The 21,846-nt window shown below is 37.3% G+C and overlaps 2 protein-coding genes across 2 annotated transcripts; both read left to right on the forward strand.

The window, feature by feature from the left end:
* The first annotated feature begins 3,732 nt into the window (after nt 1–3,732).
* Nucleotides 3,733–11,538, forward strand: LOC147273307 (uncharacterized). Its single transcript, XM_086256004.1, has 6 exons — nt 3,733–3,993; nt 4,545–5,735; nt 6,111–6,317; nt 6,982–7,807; nt 7,985–10,565; nt 11,109–11,538. Exons 2-6 carry the CDS (start codon nt 4,646–4,648, stop codon nt 11,136–11,138), a joined length of 4,734 nt encoding a protein of 1,577 aa, XP_086112130.1. The 5' UTR covers nt 3,733–3,993; nt 4,545–4,645; the 3' UTR covers nt 11,139–11,538.
* A 425-nt stretch (nt 11,539–11,963) lies between these two features.
* Nucleotides 11,964–16,571, forward strand: LOC147273308 (uncharacterized). The gene is made up of 7 exons (XM_086256005.1): nt 11,964–12,136; nt 12,631–15,199; nt 15,285–15,366; nt 15,491–15,557; nt 15,788–15,973; nt 16,081–16,141; nt 16,266–16,571. Exons 2-7 carry the CDS (start codon nt 12,643–12,645, stop codon nt 16,433–16,435), a joined length of 3,123 nt encoding a protein of 1,040 aa, XP_086112131.1. The 5' UTR covers nt 11,964–12,136; nt 12,631–12,642; the 3' UTR covers nt 16,436–16,571.
* Nucleotides 16,572–21,846: the final 5,275 nt, after the last annotated feature.

Here is a 21,846-nt window from a genome sequence, read left to right on the forward strand (position 1 = left end):
AAACAAGTAGGTGAGATTGTTGGAATTAAAGGCCTTTTCCACAAAAGGGCACAATAACTCGAGCCTTGTACATAAAATTTGGACTAGGGCTCAACTCGAATCCTATTAAATTCAATTGGGCTAGTGTTGTTTGGGCTCAAATTGTGTTGAAACTCTAGGCCTCGTTTGGAATGCGAGACAGGACTGTGTCCTATGGACTGGATAGGACAAGTCAGAACATGACTATAGAAAATTATGTCTCATGTTTGGTGCAACACGAGACTGGACTGGACAGTGAATCAAATTTTATTTTTTACTATACAATATTAAAAATTAAAACATATACCTAATCATTTTTAATTTTTAATTTTTAATTTTTTTATAATTATAATTTAAGAGAGTTACCTATGAAAACAAACAACAAGAAAATAGCCTAAAATATAGAATTTATGTTGTTAACTATTTAATCCATGGTATTCAATTTATTGTTAACTATTTTTTTATCAGAAAAAATAACTTATTTTAAGTTTTTTAAAAGGAGAGATTAAGATGTGAATGAAAAGAAGATGTGGGTGGGTTTGCACCAAAAAAAAAAAGAAGGGAAGATGAGGCTAGGTTTGCACCGAAAAGAAAAAAAAGAAAAAGATGTGGTTGGGTTTCACATAAGATGTGAACTGGGTGAGGGCAAGAGAAAGAGACGGAGATGAAGATGATGCTAGGTGAGTGGTGAGGCCGTGAGGGGAAGAGAGATAGAGAGAGAGGGAGAGATGATTTGAAACAGAGGAGAGAAAATAGGAAAGAGTCCCATCGTGTACCACCTATTTTGGTGGGACATAAATCCTATGTTATTTGGGACTGTTGTCCCAAGTGCGAGTCTCGTCTCATACTCTTAGTAAGTTCACCAAGCATGGGATAAGGGACAACTATCTATTTTAATTGCTTAGTCTCATCCAGTCCCGCTTTCCAAACGAGGCCTTAATGTTCACTAGGCTCAAACCACTAGACTAGAGCCCAAGCTTCACTGTACAAACACATTTAGCAAATTTGAAGGTGAGATATACAAATATGCTTGTGTCAATTTCATGGTTTTTATTATTATTTCTTGTTTGACTCCTTTATGCTTTTAGTATAATTTTTTTGATGAATACAAACTGGCATTTGTTCGAAAATTGAAAGATGTTATTAATTAGCTCATGTCAATGTGTTTTCCCTTAAAAATAAGTATATGAATGTCACACACGTACACACAGAGGCAATTGAGTTTGGTAGTTAATTTGATATATGCTAGGTGATGAAGTCTCCAACATCTAGGGAGACAATTTTTATTAATTTGATGTTATTAATATACTGAAGTGTGATTTGATTCTTTTCAACTCTTTTATTCTCACATAATTATGCTTGTTATTAGGCTATTGAGTGTATGAGATGGCTTCAAAAAACAACCTTGACATTGATGATACGGCTCTATGGCCACCATTTATTGAGGAACACTTCATTCACTTATTGCATCAATCGACAAAAAAGGGCTTACAAACCTTAACTTTGGATAAGAATGAATGGGATGATATATGAAATGCCATTTGTACTAAATTTGGTAAGAGATACCCTTGTGAGAAGATGAAGTCCAAATATAATAGATTGCGTAAATTACACCGTGAATTTCCAAAGGTTGTGGCTCATACGGGAATGGGGTGAGACCCAAATGCCAACACAGTTCAAGCATCTGAAGAGGTTTGGGCATCCTACATTGGTATGCATAAATTACCTTGCACTGTGTTTGCATGATTTATATACTTTTATTCTTGTTAAAGCTGAAAAGTATGCACCAAAAAGTTTACACTACTATCTGATACATGATAATGTCATATGATGCTAGCTAAGCTTACTTGAGTGAGCCATTTGGTGCTATTGCTAGCTAGCTACTAGGTCATTTGAATTGTGTTTTTGGAACTTCATCAATCTGTAAATATGACTGCTAGCTAGCTACTATGTGATACTATTATACTATTATGATAGGACCATATTTCTTGGCCAAGTCTGTTAAGGAATGATGTGGTAAAAAGCCAACAACTGATGCAAGTTTCCAATAAGAGGTAGCTTCCATGGCCCTGGGGGCAACTTAATAACATCAACTGCATGATTATGAGTATGAGGGGCTTTCCATCTTTTCCAATATTTAACTAGGATAACTAAGACAACAAGAGAATAAGTAAAGAAAGTAAGGGAAAGAATTTGGATTAAAATACTATCATTGAGCGACTGGTGGCAGTGAGGCTAGTAGTGGAGGGCGTCACAGGGAGTAGGTCCGATGATGATGGTGAGGCAAGCCAAAGAGGTTCTTAGCTAAACCTCCACTTTCTCATGGGTTTCACTAAGCCCACCTAAGAAGGTTCATTTAAGTTAGAGAGGATTCACCAAATATGGGCTTAAGGTCTTAACTTAGCCAATCTCTGTTAAGAAGGTCAAACAAACATGGCCTTAGAGATATGCCTTAACTTCAAAATTTTTTTATTCAAATATAAACCTAAGATTTCCTATCTAATTTCAATTGTTTAATCCATCACAACCTTTTTTTTTTTTTTTTTCCTATTTGAGATAATTTGGATTGTGGGTTTTTAAGGTTTAAGATTGAAATTTCATGTTGGGGGGTAAACATTTTCGTAGGTCGTTCGACACTGATCTGCCAAACCAATTGGGTTTATTTGGCAGCAATCTACCAAATAGTTTCCGTTGGTTCGGCAGGTACAATAAACCTAATTGATTCGGCAGACCAGTGTCGAACCTTTTGTCGAACAAAACTTTTCGTTCTCTCTCCCCCTCTCTCTCTCTCTCTCTCCCTCCTTCCCTCTCTCTTTCTCTCTTCTGTCCTGTCGACTACCGATCTGGAGCTTGACATACCAGACCGAGAAGGACATGAGAGAGAGAGAGAGAGAAAGAAAGAGAAAATGAGAGAGAGAGAGAGAGAGAATGAGAGTGCAAAAAGAGAGAAGGGAAGAGGGGGGTTGAACTGCCGGCGACAAAAATTCAAAGAGAAAGATGTGGAGTGAAAGGAAGTGAGGTGTGCATATAGCATCACTCGTATATTCTTATCCAAAACCAAACAATATTGGCAAAACAATTAATATATGCTTCACAAGATCCTATTTTCTTAAAGAAATTTTTCTAGAACAAAATAAAAAAACAAATTTGCATTACAAAAAAAAGCACCAAATTATAGGATGAAGGGATTAATGTCATTTTACTCCCCAGACTATTACACATGTATCAGTTTGCTCCCCAGACTTCTAATTTGGAAAATTAAGGACCCTGACTTTTTCAATTTTGCCAATTATGGTTATTCCGTCAATTTATACATTTTTCATCTAAAATGTCGAGATGATCAAGCAAAATTTAGCAAGAAATAAAAGAGGAAAAATGATGCATGATGAAAAAATTATAAGATCTAATTGGAAGGGACCATTTTGCCCTCAAAGATTTGGATAAAAAATGTGTAAATTGACAAAAGAACCTCAATTGGCAAAATTGAAAAAGTCAGAGTCCTTAATTTTCTAAATTAGAAGTATGGGGAGCAAACTGATACAAGTGTAATAGTCGGGGGAGCAAAATGATATTAATCCCTATGATGAATTATTGAATTGAATCCATTAGAAAATAAAAAATTTTCCTAGCAAAAAGCTTAACAAATTTGCATTACAAAAATAATTTGCATTACAAAAAGAGAAAAATATTTTAGATTATTCATTTAAATCACTTTTGAACTTTTTTTCTTTACTGTCGGGCAGCTCACGCTGAGATAGAAGTTCCGATTAGTATCAGACAGACAACACGAGAAGGGTTTATAGAACATATAATCCCACACACTCTCACTCAGACTCTACAAAAGAAAACACTCAGAACGCTTCGAAGAAACCAAACCTTCATTTCCCAATTGACTTATTCTAGGGTTTATTTCAGGGTCCTCCAATTCCTCAAGGGTCAAGACAAGGTTTTCAATTTGTGTCGCACTGTGATTTGGTAAGTTACCCAGCTTTGATTATTGCCTGCTTCACACTGTTTCCTTATTGGTTGTTTGGTTGCTGAGGAATTGGAGGGAAAAAAGTGAGAATTTGGATTATACTGAATGCATGCTAAGGAGGGGGGAAAAGTGAGAATTTGGATTTTATGGAATGCATGCTTTCTTTTGCATTTCCTGGTTGAAATCAAGTTACCATTGATGGGGTTGATGCAGTTTGAGTGAGAAGGGTCTTATGGTGTGAGTTTCTGATTGTAGTTCCGTTTTGATTTGAGAGATAAAAATTGATTATAATATGGGTTATTTACTGAACTTGGATGTTTAGGTATGGAAGAAAATGAAATTCTAATTGGTTTGCTGGAACTGTTCTAGTTTCCTTTGTATATGTGACTGAATGCTATTCAATAAGTTTGTAAGCACAGTTCAGTGCATCATACACGAGCATTACAATAGTCACTGGTTGAAATTCATTGTTGTATTATTTTTTCAGAGCAAGCTCTTTATTTTGTGTTTTCTATATAGACTTTTTATGTTTGTTATATTGATTTTTAAGGAATTCTGTGGAAGCTTGTGCCGAAGATCAAACCTGTGCAAACTGGTTTCATGCAAGAAACGTTTAGCATTGGAAGCACTTGTTAAATTGAGCTATCTGCAATGTATGGCCAAGTTAATTATGGTCCTCAGGTTGGGCCGGGTCCTCAGACACCCATGCCACCTGCAAACCAACAGCGCCCACCAGCTCCGCCTCCGCCTCCCCTTCAATACCAACAAGGCCCTCCGGCCCCACCACCTCCTGTAAATCAGCAGGCTACATCTGCTATGCCATCTCAGATAGGTCAGCGGGGCCCTTATTTATATCAGCATGGTTTTCCAGCCCCACCTCCTCTTCATCAAAGTCAACCTATTCTACTAGGTGGGATGCCAAATACAGGCCAACCTTATCTACACCCCCCTCAACCAGTCCATGGAAGCACCTTGGTATCACAATGTTACTCGAATGCCCAGCATAATGTGCAACATCCTTCATGTACAGGGACCCAGAATTTGTATCGTATTCCTCCACCATCACTTGTGTCTCCTCATGGTCCTCTTTCTTGCCCAAACATGTTACAGGCTGCAGCGCCACCGGGAGCATTACCTCCTCCGCCTGCTGCTGCTGCTGCAACACAAGGACCAACACTGTATAAAGCTCTGTATTCATCACAACAACAGACTGGTGGTGCACAGGGTTTTCAGCATATTCCACCACCCCCTCCCCCTCCCGCCCCTAATATTTTCACTCCCACTACATTTGGAAGTTCTGTACATTTAACTTTTGGAGATTCTCATATGCCAAACATGGCTCCCCTACCACCTCCACCTAAGCCATCAGATGGAAGTGTGATGTTACATCTTTCTCCACCTCCACCTAAGCCATCAGATGAGAAAATTGTTCATAAAATTGAATTTTTTTGTCAGCTTATTGCTAAGAATGGTCCTGGTATTGAAGATGTGACTCGTCAAAATGAATCTAAGAATCTAGAGTTTGAATTTTTATTTGGTGGTGAGCCAGGAAGTGGAGCTGCAGTTGCCCATGAATATTTCCTGTGGATGAAGAAGAAATGTACTTTAGCTTGTAAATTACATGAAGGAAAAAATGAATCACCATTGAAGTCTTTGGTGATTGATTCTTCATCTCAACCTGACCACTTCATGGCTTCATCTGGATGTAGCTTGCTTGCTGATTCTGACATGGAGATGGAAGGTTAGTATAGTTGATTCTTTTTTTCTCCCCAGTATTTATAATTTTTAAAGTCTATCATGATAGTCTGTATATGCTAGGCAGGTGGGCATTTGTGAGTTTATAATTTCTGGTCACAATGTTCTTGGTCTATTTTATAATTTCCTATTTGCATAGATGTGACTGATATTTTAGTGAATTTTTAACCCTGGAAGCCTCTATATTTATTAAATGATCCAGAAGTGCTTTATGCATGATAATTTTCTGTTTCCATCTTGACCTGATAGTCTAAACTGCCGAGTGATATATTATGTCATATGTGTTGCACATTTGCTTTGAGCTTTGTCATGCATTTGTCAAGTAACTGCTGATAATTTGATTTCTGTGGGTGGATTCAAGATGATATCACCCTGTCTGACAGAGACCAGGCAGTTAATGGTTCTATTGAAGCCCTAAACTGCAAGTCTGATTTGATTCATGAGGAGCTTGATGTGAAAAAGCAGCTACATGGACCACAGAGTTCACCAGAATGGAGCACACCCCAGGGTGTCTTATGTGAAAAGGTGTCATGCTCTTTGCCCTCAGAACTGTGCAAACAAAGTGAAGGTTTAACTTCAAATTGTCCTCTCTCTCTCTCTCTCTCTCTCTCTCTCTCTCTCTCTCTCACTTTCTCTTTCACACGCACACACACTCAAAAATTCTGCACATCTAATATTTTTATAATATTCAGGGTAAATTTACTGTCTAAAAGAAGTTACATTTGAGATATAGAATATTAACTAATATTTGAAGCCCTCCTTGGAAATTTTAATTTGAGGATGGACATCAAGAAATTTTTAAATAGATTTTGGATTAACAAGCTTTCTTGGAACTGGCAAAAAGAATATTATAGGTTTCATATGATTTGTAACTTTGTCCCTATTTATTTCATTCAAGACCGATCCAGCATATAATAACTTATTTACCCACGGTTACTCAACATATTGGCAGAACATGAGTATTCCTGAGAGCGAGAGCAAGTTTATGTCATTTGATGAATTCACCTTTTTAAAACCATTCTGGAGTGGGTTTAAACTTAGATATGGGTGTTCAAGCCTACATTAGAATTGCACTGCTGCATCACTGGTAGATGTATACATTAATGTCCTATTTCATTAGTCTCCAGAATTGTGTGTTCTCCTCAGGATTGCTCATATTTATTGTTTATCTGACCTTTTTTCTGTTGTATACTCAATAATTTACGTCTTTTTCTGTTCATATCAAAATACAGGGCCAAATCTGTTATTTGATCAAGGATGGTCCACCATTGAAAAGTCACCTTCCAGAGTTGATAATATATGTTCAACTGAAGCTGCTGAATGTCCTTTGGTCAATGATCTAGAGAAATCTACTATTCCCAGAGCTGATGATCAGAGTACGTTTAGTGCTTCTGCAGCTGCTGAGGCCATGCATTCAGATGAGCTTTCTAATCAATCTATTAAATTTGGTAGCTCATTTAGACTTCTACAAGACTATGCTTCTGACAACAGCTCAGGAAATGATGATGAAGTCTTCACTGAAGATGTTAATGTCATAATAGTTCCACCATCAGTTACAGCTGGTGCTAAAAGTAGCCAAAAAGATGCTGAGTCTCATTTAGAGACATATATAGGATCTAAGAGTCCCTGCGTCACTGATAAGGTGTCTGGGCTGCAATCTGAATCCAGAAAATCTTATAAGGCTGCAGAATTCTCCCTAGATTCAGAAACACAGGTTAAGGATACCAGTACAACATTAATCACAATTGAGAGTCATGAGGCTTTCCAGGAAAAAGATGCATTAGGTGGTGCTGGTATTGATATTGTTTCTAAGAGGGGTAAGTCTCAGGAGGGGAAAAAGGCTAAGTTTGAATCAGTTCAGCTGAAGGTGGATGAGTATGGGAGATTGGTCAGAGAAGGTTCTGGTGACAGTAACTCTGATGATTCACGCTATAATAAGAGGCATAATAAAAGAGGCAGAAGTCGAATACGCAGCCGCAGCCGCAGCCGTTCTCCTCTTGACAAGAGGAGGAGGAGGAGTCCACGGAGGAGAAGAGAGAAGCGAAGTCGTTCTCGCAGGTACTTCCAACCGGTTGTATGTGTATTGTTCTATTTGGTTGGCAGATTAGTTAATGTTGACTTAAATTTTTGGTCTCAGCTAGCATGGGGACTCTTTATTTGTATTTTTGTTATGATTTCTTAGAGTATTTTATCTGTGGAAAATCATAATCTTCTTCTTCAATGTTTGTGTTCCAGTTGGTCTTCTAGGAATCGAAGAAGCAGGAGCAGGTCTCCCACTTTTAGGCGTGCAGGTGAGTTCAGAGATGACAATAAGAGACAGGACAGACGCCACATTCCAGAATGCTTTGACTTCCTTCGAGGCAGATGCTACCGTGGAGCATCCTGTCGGTATATGCACCATGAATATGACAAGAATGATGGTTCAAGTCGCCATACAAGCAAACAAAAGGATCTGGAATTTCAGCCTAGTTTGAAGAATTCTAGGATTAAGGAAGAGATTAAGCCCACAAATCTGCATGATGATATTAAAGGTCAGGAGATGCAACTCTGTCAAGTGGTGTCTACTGCTACAAAAGATGGTCAGTGGATTGATCCTGATAAAATTAATTGTGAGAGTTCTAGAGTGGCAGCTGCTACAATGCAGCTGGAACAAATTATTGAAGAAAAGCCAGAAGAAACCACCACTCAGATCCCTGACAAAAAAGAATTTCAGGAAGTGCTTGAATCTCACCACCCTTCCCTTCAGCTGATAAGCGGTGCTGATAACATGAAGTCATGTGCTGATACTTCTCAGGATGTACTTCTTCCCATGAAAGTGTCCATAATCGAGCAATCTCAAAGCAATAATCCTGTGGCAAAGCTTCAAAAAGATGATTGTCCGTCTCAGAAGATGGAAGACTCTCTCATATCCGATTCATCACCAGTTCAAGGATCCAAGACTTCTGCAAATAAGGTTTCTAGTAGTGAACCTTTACCAAATACAATCTTATCAACTCATTCGTGGCCCATCAAAAGTTCTAATGGCGAACCACTTTCATCCAAACAGTTTTCATCACAATTCATAGCTCCTAAAGAGTCATCTCTTCCCAGCTTTTCTGCTGTAAATATTCCATATTCTTCACAGCTGCCCCCTCCTCCTCCTCTTTCACTTGTACAAGGTGCCAGTGCCACTCATGTGCCACAGTTGCATAGGAATAACAACCTGATGCCACCCTATCCAATTCAGTCCACTCCTACAGGAAGCATTCATTCTTGTCAAGATCCCTTACCCAACCAACATGCTCAATTCTCTCTACCACCAGATTCCCTTTGGACATCCTTGCCACCACCACCTCTGCGACCACTGTATGATTCGTCTTTAAATGCAGGAACTTCCGCACAAGGTGTTTCTTCACAATTTCAGCAGAATAACTTGGTTCCAAGGAATGACTTCAGTTCTCAGACTTATGTCAGGCCTTACCCAACTGGATTGCCTTCTCATTCTCAGGTTGGTGAGTTTCTGCATCAGATGTACCCTCCAGTGCGGGAGCATCCTCGTCCTCTATTGCACAGGGAAGATTACGGATCAGGCAACCCATCAAGTCAACCATTTGGAGGCCCTGGTCTTATGAGAGAAGATCGCTTTACACATGCTCCCTTGCAGGATTTAAATTCTTCGAACTCTTTTGCTCATGGAAACATACACCCACAACCTGCACCTTCCTCACGGGAATTGACTATGAACAAAATGCAAAATTTCTCTGGCGACAATTTTCCTTCAGGAGAACTTTTAAATTCATCCTTGCAGATTCACACTCGTCCACAGAGCCAACAGCCAACCTATGGGGTGCAACATCCTGTTGGTGATAGCATTTTGGGTATGCCTGGGAAGACTGGTGTACAATACCCTGTAGGTGATAGCATTTTGGGTGTGCCTGGGAAGGATGGTCCTATGTCCCGATACCCTCCAGATCTTCTCGACAGAAATCAGTTGTCTCACCTTCCTGATTTTGGGGCATCTAGAATTCCCACACATCATAATCCTTACGCAGCTACTTTTGAGCAGCCACTAAGCTCCAAATTCAGTTCTAACTTTCTCATTCAAGAAAAGGATGCATCGTGTGGTAACATATTTGGTACTCCCTTCCTTTTGAGCCAAGTTCCAGTTGATGGGCAAGGTGTTGGCAGTGTTGGATCAAGACAGACAACTTCCTCGCCAAGTTCTGCTAGAGCTATTGGTCAGCTTTTGCCTAAGTCAGATGGTGAGCAGTATGATCCACTTTTTGACGGCATTGAGCCATCACCAAATCTACTCAACAATGATCATGGTCAAAAGCATAAGCCCACCAGTGAATCCAAAATCATGGTGAGGCTCAGTGGTTCCTGTAAGCCATTGGATGTGGAAGAGAACAACAAAAATATAGAGGTTGGGACTGTTGCTTCAGCTACATCTATGGATAATGATGAGTATGGTGAGACAGCAGATGCAGAAGTGGGGGTTGTTGAGGACGAGAGCCCTAGTAATACTGATGATGCAGCAAACATGGCTGCAGGAGAGATTGAGATTGATCAGGTGGAGTCCCAAGGGAAGAGCAAGAAGAAAAAGGATTCCAGATCAATGAGACTTTTCAAGACTTCTGTTGCAGATTTTGTAAAGGAAAAGCTGAAGCCATCATGGCGGCAGGGTAATATGAGCAAGGAAGCGTTTAAGACCATTGTCAAAAAGACTGTTGATAAGGTCTCCGGAGCCATGAAGAGCCACCAGATACCCAAGTCACAGGCAAAGATAAATCACTACATTGAGTCATCGCGGCGGAAACTGACAAAGCTGGTGATGGTAAATACTTTTTTTCAATTCTTTTCTGCTTTTGGAATGGTATGGTGTTGTTAGTTGAGTGGAGATTTTTACATACCTATGCAGACCCACCTAAATTTTTGGATAAATAAACCTTTTGCTCTCTCTATGATGAGTGGAGGATCTATGAGTTTAAGGCTCAACTGATGCTTGGGTTCTTAATAGAAGAATATGTCACAGGGAATGCTCTTGGTAATGAATGGCCCATCATTTGATGGGATTCACTCAGTGAGACCTGCAATTTGTTCATAATTTTCAAATGGGAACAAATTAAGAAGAAAATTGTGATTGAACAGCTTTATTTCACACTTGCTCATTCTGAATTGCTACCCATGGTCAGAATTTACTTTTGCTTTGGTTGCTCCATTTAATAAGGGGCATGAACATAAAAGAAACTTTTCCTGGAAAGGTTTCTTTTTTGGTTGGTCTGCGAAGCTGATTTCCTCATAACTCAGCGTTTTTTTGATGTTTTTTCAGTAATATTTCCATGCTTTTAGCTCATTATTTTCTCTATGTGGTGTGCAGGGTTATGTTGAGAAGTATGTCAAGTCGTAGATCTCAGCTGTGATTCCAGCAACCAGCATGCATTGGGCAGAAGATTTTGATCAGACGTTTACGCTGTTTTTCCTATCATTTGGAATCCTATGCTGATGGAGCTTTGGAATTGATTTGATTCGTTTACAAAGCTTTACGGATAGACTGGGAGTTTAAAACCGTTGTTGGTAGGAGATGTCGGGTTTTGTTTTTTGTATAGTTTGTCCCTGCTACTGGAGGGATATGCCCTTTTAGAGGCTTATGTGAAGATTAGATGAGTACAATGACGGCAGTTTAATTAGCAATCCAACCTTAGCAAGGTTCTGTGGCACCTGCAGAACATGTATGTAATGTGTTTCTTTGAATATCATTGCTGTGAAATTTCTTTTCTGCACTGGTCTATTCAATATTGTATATTCTAATTTTGTAAAAGCCATGTTCATACAATTGTTTATGCATAGTCATGGCTGTGCATGAGTATTAAATATTGTATGTGATTTCGCACGTGACATTCTTCTCATGTGTGGGACTCAATTTTCTTTTTAAAAATTGGTAGATGCATATATTTGAGAAAAGGGAGCTTCCAAATTAGTTTATTCCCAAAAGTTTTTTATTTCATTTTTCATTTTTGTTAAAAAAAGAAAAAAGAGAGAAATAGAGAATAACTTTGAGAGAGAGAAATTCTCAAACCCGAATCCTATAATTCCTATTTGAAAAAAAGTAAAAGTAAAAAAAATAAATAATAACAGTAAAAATTGGAAGGGGTATTATCGTAAAAACAAAGTGAAACCAGTTCCAACAAAGCAGTTAATGAGTTGAAGCTATTGCAGTTCATGAGCAGCCGCACCAACAGTAGCCCAAGCGTCGAGCCTCTGACCCTTCGGCTTCGCTTTAACAGTTTTAACTCTTTTCAGCTCCTTTTACTTTCGTTTCTTCTTCTTCTTCTTCTTTTTCGTTTTCTTGTTGTCAGAGACTCAGAGTTCAGTTACTCTCTGCGGCCTCACGTCCCTTCATACACGGTGTGTTCTTTATCTTTGTATCCCATTTACAATTTTGAGTTAATAGGTGGTTTATTTGCTACTTGGGATATTAGAGATCCGTTTTGTGGTGATATTGGTGGCTGATAAGAGCTTGTTTCTTTGAATTCGATACTGGGTTTTTCTGGGTTTTGAGTTTTTTTTTTTTAACTATTTAATTCTCACAACTTTGATTTCGTTGTTCCTTTGTTTGGCTGCTGATAATATTTGAGAAATTGGAAAAGCGACTACGTTCTTGAGTTGTTCATATTATGCGTGTTGTTTCAGCTCCAAATATATATATATTTTTTTAATCTTAATAATCTTATTGTTGTGCTACAAACTTGCTTGTAAATGGTGCTTGAACTATTAGTCTGTTACTCGGTTCCTAGTTTGCTCTATAACTCATTGGCAATACATTACACAAGACATTTTACACATGATCAATCTTTTGTCTAAATACTGTTTCATGATCTGTTTTTAGAGATTGTCCAAAGGGGACTTCTTCTATGAAGGATACAGTGTTGAAAGAGCATTTAATAGCAGAGTTCCCATCTCATGCAGACATGAGCAAAAGGAAGAGAAAGAGGAAGAAGAATATGATGGGTGCTGCCCCTGAAGTAGAAAATTCAGGGGCTGAAACCCATGAGGTTAATGATACAAGTTGTGAAAGTCCCAAACCAAATGTGGAGCTGAGTTGCTCACAAAGAAAGAAGAAAGATAAGCAGAAGAAAAGGTGTAAAACCAATGAAAGTAATGATCAAAGTAGTGATCTTTCTGCTGGTACTTCTTTAATGGAAAATTCCGTGTCAGGAGTAGATCCTGAACAAGAGCTAGATGGGGCACAGCCATTTACGGAGGGAATTAGCTCAGCAACAAATTCTGAAAATCCAGAACCCAATGCAAATTTATGTTGCTCACAAGGAAAGAAGAAAAAAAATTTGAAGAGAAGGCGTAAAGCCCGTGAGAGTAATGATGAAAGTTGTGGCAATGAGAATAGATGTGATCTTTCTATTGTTTCTTTTCCAGTAGAAAATACAGTGCCAGTAGTTGATCCCTCTCCACAGCATCTAGTTGCAGAATGCTCAGAACAAGCTGTAGAAGTTCCACAACCACAGGGGGCGTTACTTAGCGCAACGACAAATTTAGGAAGTCCCAAACCCAATGCAGATTTGAGTTGCTCGCAGAAAAAGAAGAAAAAGAATCTGAAGAGAAGAAGTAAAACCCATGAGAGTAATGATGAAAGTTGTGCTAGTGATAAAAGATGTGATCTTTCTGTTGTTTCTTCTTCAGTGGAAAATGTTGTTCCAGGAGTTGATCCCTCTTTACAGCCTCCAGTTACAGAATTCTCAAAACAAGAGCTAGAAGTTCTACAACCGCTTGTGGAGGGAATTAGCACAACAACAAATTCAGAAAGTTCCAAACCCAATGCGGATTTTAGTTCTCAAGAAAAGAAAAAAAAGAATCCAAAAAGAAGACGTAAAACCCATGTGAGTAATGATGAAAGTTGTGATAATGATAAAAGATGTGATCTTTCTGTTGCTGCTTCTTCAGTGGAAAATATTGTGCCAGGAGTTGATCCCTCTCTACAGCCTCCGGTCAAAGAATTCTCAGAACAAGAGCTAGAAGTTCCACAACCACTTGTGGAGGGAATTAGCACAATGACAAATTTAGGGAGTCCCAAACCCAATGCGGATTTGAGTTGTTTACAAAAAAAGAAGAAAAAGAATCTGAAGAGAAGGGTTAAAACCCATGAGAGTAATGATGAAAGTTATGCTAGTGATAAAAGATGTGTTCTTTCTGTTGTTTCTTCTTCAGCGGAAAATGTTGTTCCCGGAGTTGATCCCTCTTTACAGCCTCCAGTTACAGAATTCTCAAAACAAGAGCTAGAAGTTCTACAACCGCTTGTGGAGGGAATTAGCACAATAACAAATTCAGAAAGTTCCAAATCCAATGTGGATTTTAGTTCTCAAGAAAAGAAGAAAAAGAATCTAAAAAGAAGACGCAAAACCCATGAGAGTAATGATGAAAGTTGTTATAATGATAAAAGATGTGATCTTTCTGTTGCTGCTTCTTCAGTGGAAAATATTGTGCCAGGAGTTGATCCCTCTCTACAGCCTCCAGTCAAAGAATTCTCAGAACAAGTGCTAGAAGTGCCACAACCACTTGTGGAGGGAATTAGCACAACGACAAATTTAGGAAGTCCCAAACCCAATGTGGATTTGAGTTGTTTACAGAAAAAGAAGAAAAAGAATCCGAAGAGAAGGGGTAAAACCCATGAGAGTAATGATGAAAGTTGTGCTAGTGGTAAAAGATGTGATCTTTCTGTTGTTTCTTCTTCAGTGGAAAATGTTGTTCCGGGAGTTGATCCCTCTTTACAGCCTCCAGTTACAGAATTCTCAAAACAAGAGCTAGAAGTTCTACAACCGCTTGTGGAGGGAATTAGCACAACAACAAATTCAGAAAGTTCCAAACCCAATGCGGATTTTAGTTCTCAAGAAAAGAAAAAGAATCCAAAAAGAAGGCGTAAAACCCATGAGAGTAATGATGAAAGTTGTGATAATAATAAAAGATGTGATCTTTCTGTTGCTGCTTCTTCAGTGGAAAATATTGTGCCAGGAGTTGATCCCTCTCTACAGCCTCCGGTCAAAGAATTCCCAGAACAAGAGCTAGAAGTTCCACAACCACTTGTGGAGGGAATTAGCACAACAACAAATTCAGAAAGTCCTACACGCAATGAGGATTTGAGTAATGTTGAAAGTTGTGGAAATGATAAAAGATGCGATGATGAAGAAGTCACTGATACAGTGCAAATAGGAATAAAGATTGAAGAAGTTCATTCCTTATCACATTTGGCTGTAAAAGCTGATGTTGATGTGGATTCTATCGTTAAAGAGGATAATGTTTCACAGATGTCAAACTCTTCAGCTGAAATATCACTTGTTGCTAGTTCTAAGAAAAAGCTTCTCATTCTTGATGTAAACGGGCTTCTTGCTGATATTGTCCAACAGGAATGTTTTGTGCCTGCTCGATATAAACCAGACATAATAATATCAAGGAAAGCAGGTGATAATTGAAATTTGAATGTGTGTTGAGAGTTTTATTCTTTTAAAGTATTACTGAAATCTTACTCTCTCTTGCTTTTTCACAGTTTTTAAGCGGCCATTTTGTGATGATTTCCTACAGTTCTGCTTTGACAGATTTAATGTCGGTGTTTGGTCTTCAAGAACCAAGTAAACTTCATTCTAGGACTGATAGACCTTTTGCCTTCCTCATTTCTTGGTATTTTATTTTGCTCTTTTTTCCAGCATCCTTGTTTTGGAGGGCATATAATCTTTTATTCTCTTTGTTTTACAGGAGAAATGTGGACATGATTATAGATTTTCTTTTGGGTGATTCCAGACACAAATTGCTCTTTTGCTGGGTAAGACCTTCTTAAACCACTTAGGGACCTGTTGAGTAGACTTTGGTTGAGTTAGGATAATCTTCTGTGATTATGCTTCCTACTTTCCTTTGCCAAATAGAATCTCTTAATATGTTAGTGTTAGTTTAGGAATTTGCTGAACTTGTTCTTAGTACGTCTAAGTGTTTGTTCTTAGTATGCTTTCAGGAATGTGCATATTACTTTATTCTTATGATAATTGATTTATGCAGAACCAATCCCACTGTACTACTACGAGGTACAATACCATTGACAACAAGAATAAGCCCCTTGTTTTGAAAGAACTTAGAAAATTATGGGAGAAGCTTGACCCTGATCTTCCGTGGGTGAGGGGAGAGTACAACGAATCAAACACATTATTGTTAGATGATTCCCCATACAAGGCTTTACGCAATCCAGTTAGTTGATCCACTATTTTCTCTTAATTTTTTTTCCAGTGCATGTGTTTGTTTTTAATACAATGATAACAACCTGATTGTAATACTTGGTGCTTCTAATTGTTTAGGTGAACACTGCAATATTTCCTTACTCATATCAATTCAGAGACGATAAAGATACATCATTAGGTGAGTCACCATCAGAGTAGGAGTTAAATTTTTATGTTTTTGGAAATGTATGTTAAATGATGGATGCTCCTAGATCACATATTCTAGCATCATTGACTTTATTTACATTTGTGGTTCATCGCAGGACCCGGAGGTGATATTCGTTCCTACCTGGAAGGATTAGCTTTGGCTGACAATGTTCAAAATTATGTGGAGCAAAATCCATTTGGTCAACGAGCCATAACAAAATCAAATCCTTCGTGGAGCTTTTATCATAGAGTTATAGAGGATGAAGTACGATCACCTCGAGATTGATGCCATTTGGTTTGTATTGTCTCAGTTTTTGTTTAGACAACTTACCAATCAAATTTTGCAGAGTTCTTCAATGATTTTGCTCACCAAATTCTTTACTGTTATCTTTACGTTTTATTAAGTGAAATGTTTCATCTGACACACCAGAGTGATAAACCATTCTTGTTTATGCATGTTGTGTTGATGTTCTTCATCTGTCTGGAGGGTCAGAATATAAAAGATGATGATTAAGGAGTTGTCATATTTAAATGCTCATAAAGATGATATAGTTCACTAATGACCATCACTTTTCATTCATTCAATATCAGTGATCTTTCACTCTTACTCTCTTCTCATTAAGAGCTAAAACGACCGCAAAACATTCAATGTTTATAGTTTGTGTTAAAAAAAAAAAAAAATGTTTTTGCAACGTTTTGTAACAGGTGTTAAAAATCCCATGACTTTTCTTCACAATGCATCCTCTTCACTGTCACCATCTTCAATATCTACAGCAGGTAGTTGGTGTTGACAGTTGATAGAAATTTGTAACCCAACCACCATGTTTTGCAAATCTTATACTTTGAGTTTGAAGGAAAATCTCTCTTGGGCTTGCTTTGCTTGCCTTGGTTATATTTCCAGCACAGCAGTGCAGGGATACACATTACACACCAACCAAATCAGATTCCATGTGCCTGCCCTATTTCAGCTAACACTAATGCTTTGATTAAAATATGTACATCTCTTGGACCCACCAAAACTTAATCTAGCTAGGCCCACTTCTATAACCAATAACCAGCATCCAGCAGCAGATGGCCCTCTAGAGTCTAGTCTTTGTGCTTGGTTCAAACTTCAAAGTGACAGCTACTGAAAGCCCATTAAGTCTAATTAATCACCACAATTAATAAAGCATTATTATATGTAAGGCATAGATGATAGAGGTAGCATACTTGTAGTACTTGCATGTATGCAATTTTTGGAAGGCTATTACCAAACCCAAGTCATGATCATTAATGTGATGGTTGGGGTGATTTTTATTAATTCAAGCATGATCAACTTGGCATGTGCTGCCTGCAAATTAATGATCGAGGTTAGATTCAGACCATCTGGCAAATCAATTGCCTGCCTGAATAAACGGCTCACCAAAATTCTCTCATATCTGCAGCCAATTTTCGGTATCAGTGAATATATATAAGTATTCTAGCGTTGGCTCATTTTATTGAAAATGGTCCATGGTTCTTAATTAACCTCTCTTACAAGAATTTGATATGTAATACAAGAATTTGTTGCTTATTTATATGGATGTGGTTGTCTACCACCTACCAATCAAAACTCTTAAAACTTCCATAGGTAATACTCTTTTGCGCTCATAAATCCCTTGGACCCTCTCTCTCTCTCTCTCTCTCTCTCTCTCTCTCTCTCTCTCTCTCTCTCTCTCTCTCTCTCTCTCTCTCTCTCTAATGTTCTAGCTAGAATGACACGTCTCTATAGCAATAGATCAAATTAATCTGTAATTATATAGTATTATAATAATTAATTACCAGTTGGAATTCATGTGCGGCAAAGCTGCATAGGCATATATATGTGCATGTATCATTAACTAATTAAGCCCAGAATTTTTCTAATATTCCTAACTCGATCTCAAGTTGTAGAATGTTCCAAAATTGCTGGATCACTTAAATAGTTTGATCAATCATCCCACATAATAATATATATAACCTGGTTAATTATGAGGGGTTAGTTACTATAATTAACTTTTGATAATTGTGAATGTGTTACTTTTTTTCGTAATAATTGTTTCTAAGCTTATTATTTGGTTTGCCCCCAGACATATTTCAAATTCGCACTTCATCCTCTGACTTATTTTTATCTCACATTATCCTCCTGATGTTATATCTCGTGTCTCACTTAACCCGGTTTTGTCAAGTTCATCAAAACCTACCGTTAAAAGTGCTGATGTGGCATCCACATGTACTTAAAAATAAATTAAATATTATTTTAAGATTTTAAAAAATTAAAATAAAATTCCAACTTCAATTTAAAAAAAAAAAAAAAAAAACCTTCAGCACCATCTGGTTGGGCCGCGACCAATTCGGCATCACCTACCTCGTGACCCACAGAGAGAGAAATACAAAAGAGGGGAAGGGGAAGAGGGGGCCGTCTGATAGAATTAGAGCATCCAATCCAAAACCAATTGGCAATGGGTGGAGAGGTTCAAGACTTATAAACACATATGCTAAGCTTTAATTTTCCGATGTGGGACATTGTTCCACATTACTCTCAACACGCCCCCGCACGTGTGGCGAGATTTTTGAGCCTTACATGTGAACAAATTATATTGGGTGACGTAGGAGCACATGTGGCCGTTGGGCCTTACACGTGGATAACCAAGCTCTGATACCATGATAGAATTAGAGCATCCAACCCAAAATCAATTGACAATGGGTGGAGAGGTCCAAGACTTATAAACACATATGCTAAGCTTTAGTTTTTCAATGTGGGACATTGCTCCACATTACTCTCAATACCGCCGACCAACATTAATGATGGTGAGGCCAGCCAGTGCAGATGGTGGGGATGGGTGGGTTGTCGATCGGGAAGGGAGGGTGGGGGTGAGTGTTTGATTCTTTCTTCTTATTTTTTTGTAATTTTTTAAGATATTAATGTTTTAAAATAATATTTAATTAATTTTTCTGCACATATGGATGCCACATTAGTACTTCTAACGGGAGATATTGACAGACCTGAATTAAGTGAGACATGAAGTATAACGTGATGGATAGCTTGAGACAAAAAAAAAAAAAAAAAGTCAAAAAATGAAGTGTGAATTCAAAATATATTCAGAGAGTAAACCAAATAATAAGCCTTGTTTTGGCTTTAATTTTGAGTAGTGTAGATGCATGTGCTTGGTAAGCTAATCATATATATATGGTCGAACTTGCATGCATTTGCTTCTAATTCAAAAAGTTGATACTTGAATCGGAAAAGGCCAAATGATGAAAAGGTCCTGGAAGTGAAAAGGTGATGGTGAATTGGTGATCAACTCATCATGTATTAATTTGGGCACGCAGAGGAAGATTAATTATGAGCAAATTAATTAAGGATGAAATACTATTACTAGTAGTCTAGACTGTCTAGTACGTAGTGCATGGAGTGGAGCCTTGGCCACAATATAACATTATTCACATATAAAGTGAAGAACTACCATTCTACACGTGCTATGTCTGAACTCTATTGAGGCAACACCAGCTAAACCCATCTCACTCATCATGACCCATGTTTCAAGGAACAAACAATAATATTACTCATCATATATATTCATATCATCCCTCTTTGTCTTTAATTGCCACATTATGCCTTACTTTCCCATTCTTCATTCCCCACAAATAATCATCATCATCATTAAGACATTGACACTTAAATATGTATAAATAGTTTGATACATCTAATCATATAATGATGGAAAACTATACTCGTAAAAATGATATATCTTTAAAATTTATTTAAGAGACAAAAAGTGAATATATGCGTTATATACACTGTTCGAATGTGATAATTTTTCATTATCAAAACAAATATATTATACTAGCCTCTTCACATTTGCGGAAAAATTATATTTTGTTAAAAATGTTATATCTTTAAAATTTACTTAAGAGACAAAAAGTGAATATATGCTTTATATACAATGTTTGAATGTGATAATTTTTCATTATTAAAGCATATATATTATAGTAGCCTCTTCGCACTCGTTCCTGCGAGTGCGAAGCGGTTATTGCATAAACACCAATATTTTGACAAACGTAATCAGTTTAATGGATAACGGAAAGTAAATTTGAAAAAATTAATTAAGGAGAGAAATGCATCAATTAATTAATGAGAGAGAAGCGGAAAAGTAAATTTGGAAAATAGATAACCGACTATTGGATTTAAGTCGAAATGATCTCAACCATTTAGATTCGGAGATAATTCAAAAATTGTTCTGTTTTATTATATTGATGAATGAAACCCTACAAGTTTATCCAATCAATAATAAGAGGGCATGAGAGGGTGAATGAGAAACACAGGCAAGGCAGAGTTTGACAAAGCATTAGGGTACATGGTGGAGAACCATACATGTGCCTCAAGAATCTGAAACAGCAATATTCCTTACTAATTAAGTTCTAGTGATTAGTCTTCAATTAAGTATATAATGATGGCCTCATCATAGAATTAGGTGTAGGACTCTTCTAATCATCATGATTAGTATTCGCATTACCACTTTTTATTCCCCAACTGCTAAAGTTTATTTATTTTTCTCACAAATAAACTGCTACCTATTAAACTACCAAGTACCAACCTAATTATATGATTAATTTATATTAAAAAAAAAAGAGCCTTTTGGACGGCCATTGTCTAAGAGTTGACAAATGAGTTTACTTTCCAGCTTCCACGCATTAATTAGTTTCTTATTTTAATTCTGAATTTATGCAATATTCAAAATATAAAATAATAAAAAAGGGAACAGCCTTCATTTATATTTTGAATATAGAACTCAAAGAGTACTTGGGTTTTTTTTTTTTAATGTAGAGAAATTTGGACTTACAACTATTTTAATAAAGTTGAGAAAAATATCATTAAATTAATAGTTTTTTTTTGTCAAAAACGAAATTAATAGTTAGTTGATCCAATGACATGTAATTAGAGACCAAAGTTCATTTGAACCTCTAGTATTTTTAGCGAGCATTGAGCTGCTCAATATCTTTCCTTAACCTCTTATTTTAATCCATTAATCATTTACTCCAAAAGAAAAAATAATAATCAATTAATCCCTCTAATGACTTTTCCTTTGGCCATTGTGGGGAACCACCTTCCTAAATTTTGATACGAAATGGTCCATGCCATGAACTAAGCTATGGTGACCATTAACACAAATAACAATTTTAAATGGTCATTTTAATCAACTCCCACTTGTGCAATTATTTAATTATAGATTGATACCAGCAACCACCCATCAGTCATCACTCTCATTATTCACCTAGCCTAATAAGAGCCTTAACATGATTCACCCATTTTTCGTTTTTCTTAAATGGAAAGAATGGTCATGGTATTGAAATATTTGCTTTAATTTTCTCATAAAATGAGTTTTATTCAATTATATAGAAAGTTTTTCTAATATTCAATGGTATTTTGGTAAATCAAAACCTGACAAGTGTTTGAAGAAGGGGACTTGGACTTTGCAGGTAGAGCTTCCAAATCCATCAATCCAATATACAAATCTCTCTACATCTCTTTCTGACAATGTCACATGCACATGCAGACAGCTCTAGACCCACCCACATCCTCATCCCTACATCCCACATGGAATACATCTGACCCACACACACACTCCCTCTCTCTCTCTCTCGTGTGTAGAAAAACTTATTTTTTTGCCAACTCTTAAATAACTCTCACAAGTCACA

Source organism: Dryas octopetala, chromosome 9, assembly GCF_963921425.1.
Source record: "Dryas octopetala chromosome 9, drDryOcto1.1, whole genome shotgun sequence".
Taxonomy (NCBI): domain Eukaryota; kingdom Viridiplantae; phylum Streptophyta; class Magnoliopsida; order Rosales; family Rosaceae; genus Dryas; species Dryas octopetala.

What these genes read in the sequence shown, in the direction of transcription:
- LOC147273307 (XM_086256004.1), top strand. Translation starts at nt 4,646, where the DNA reads ATGTATGGCCAAGTTAATTATGGTCCTCAGGTTGGGCCGGGTCCTCAG. An exon ending in ACTGTGCAAACAAAGTGAAG is followed by an intron (nt 6,318 to 6,981) that starts GTTTAACTTCAA and finishes ATCAAAATACAG; the next exon opens with GGCCAAATCTGTTATTTGAT. An exon ending in AAGCGAAGTCGTTCTCGCAG is followed by an intron (nt 7,808 to 7,984) that starts GTACTTCCAACC and finishes TTTGTGTTCCAG; the next exon opens with TTGGTCTTCTAGGAATCGAA.
- LOC147273308 (XM_086256005.1), top strand. Translation starts at nt 12,643, where the DNA reads ATGAAGGATACAGTGTTGAAAGAGCATTTAATAGCAGAGTTCCCATCT. An exon ending in ACAAGGCTTTACGCAATCCA is followed by an intron (nt 15,974 to 16,080) that starts GTTAGTTGATCC and finishes CTAATTGTTTAG; the next exon opens with GTGAACACTGCAATATTTCC. An exon ending in CGATAAAGATACATCATTAG is followed by an intron (nt 16,142 to 16,265) that starts GTGAGTCACCAT and finishes GGTTCATCGCAG; the next exon opens with GACCCGGAGGTGATATTCGT.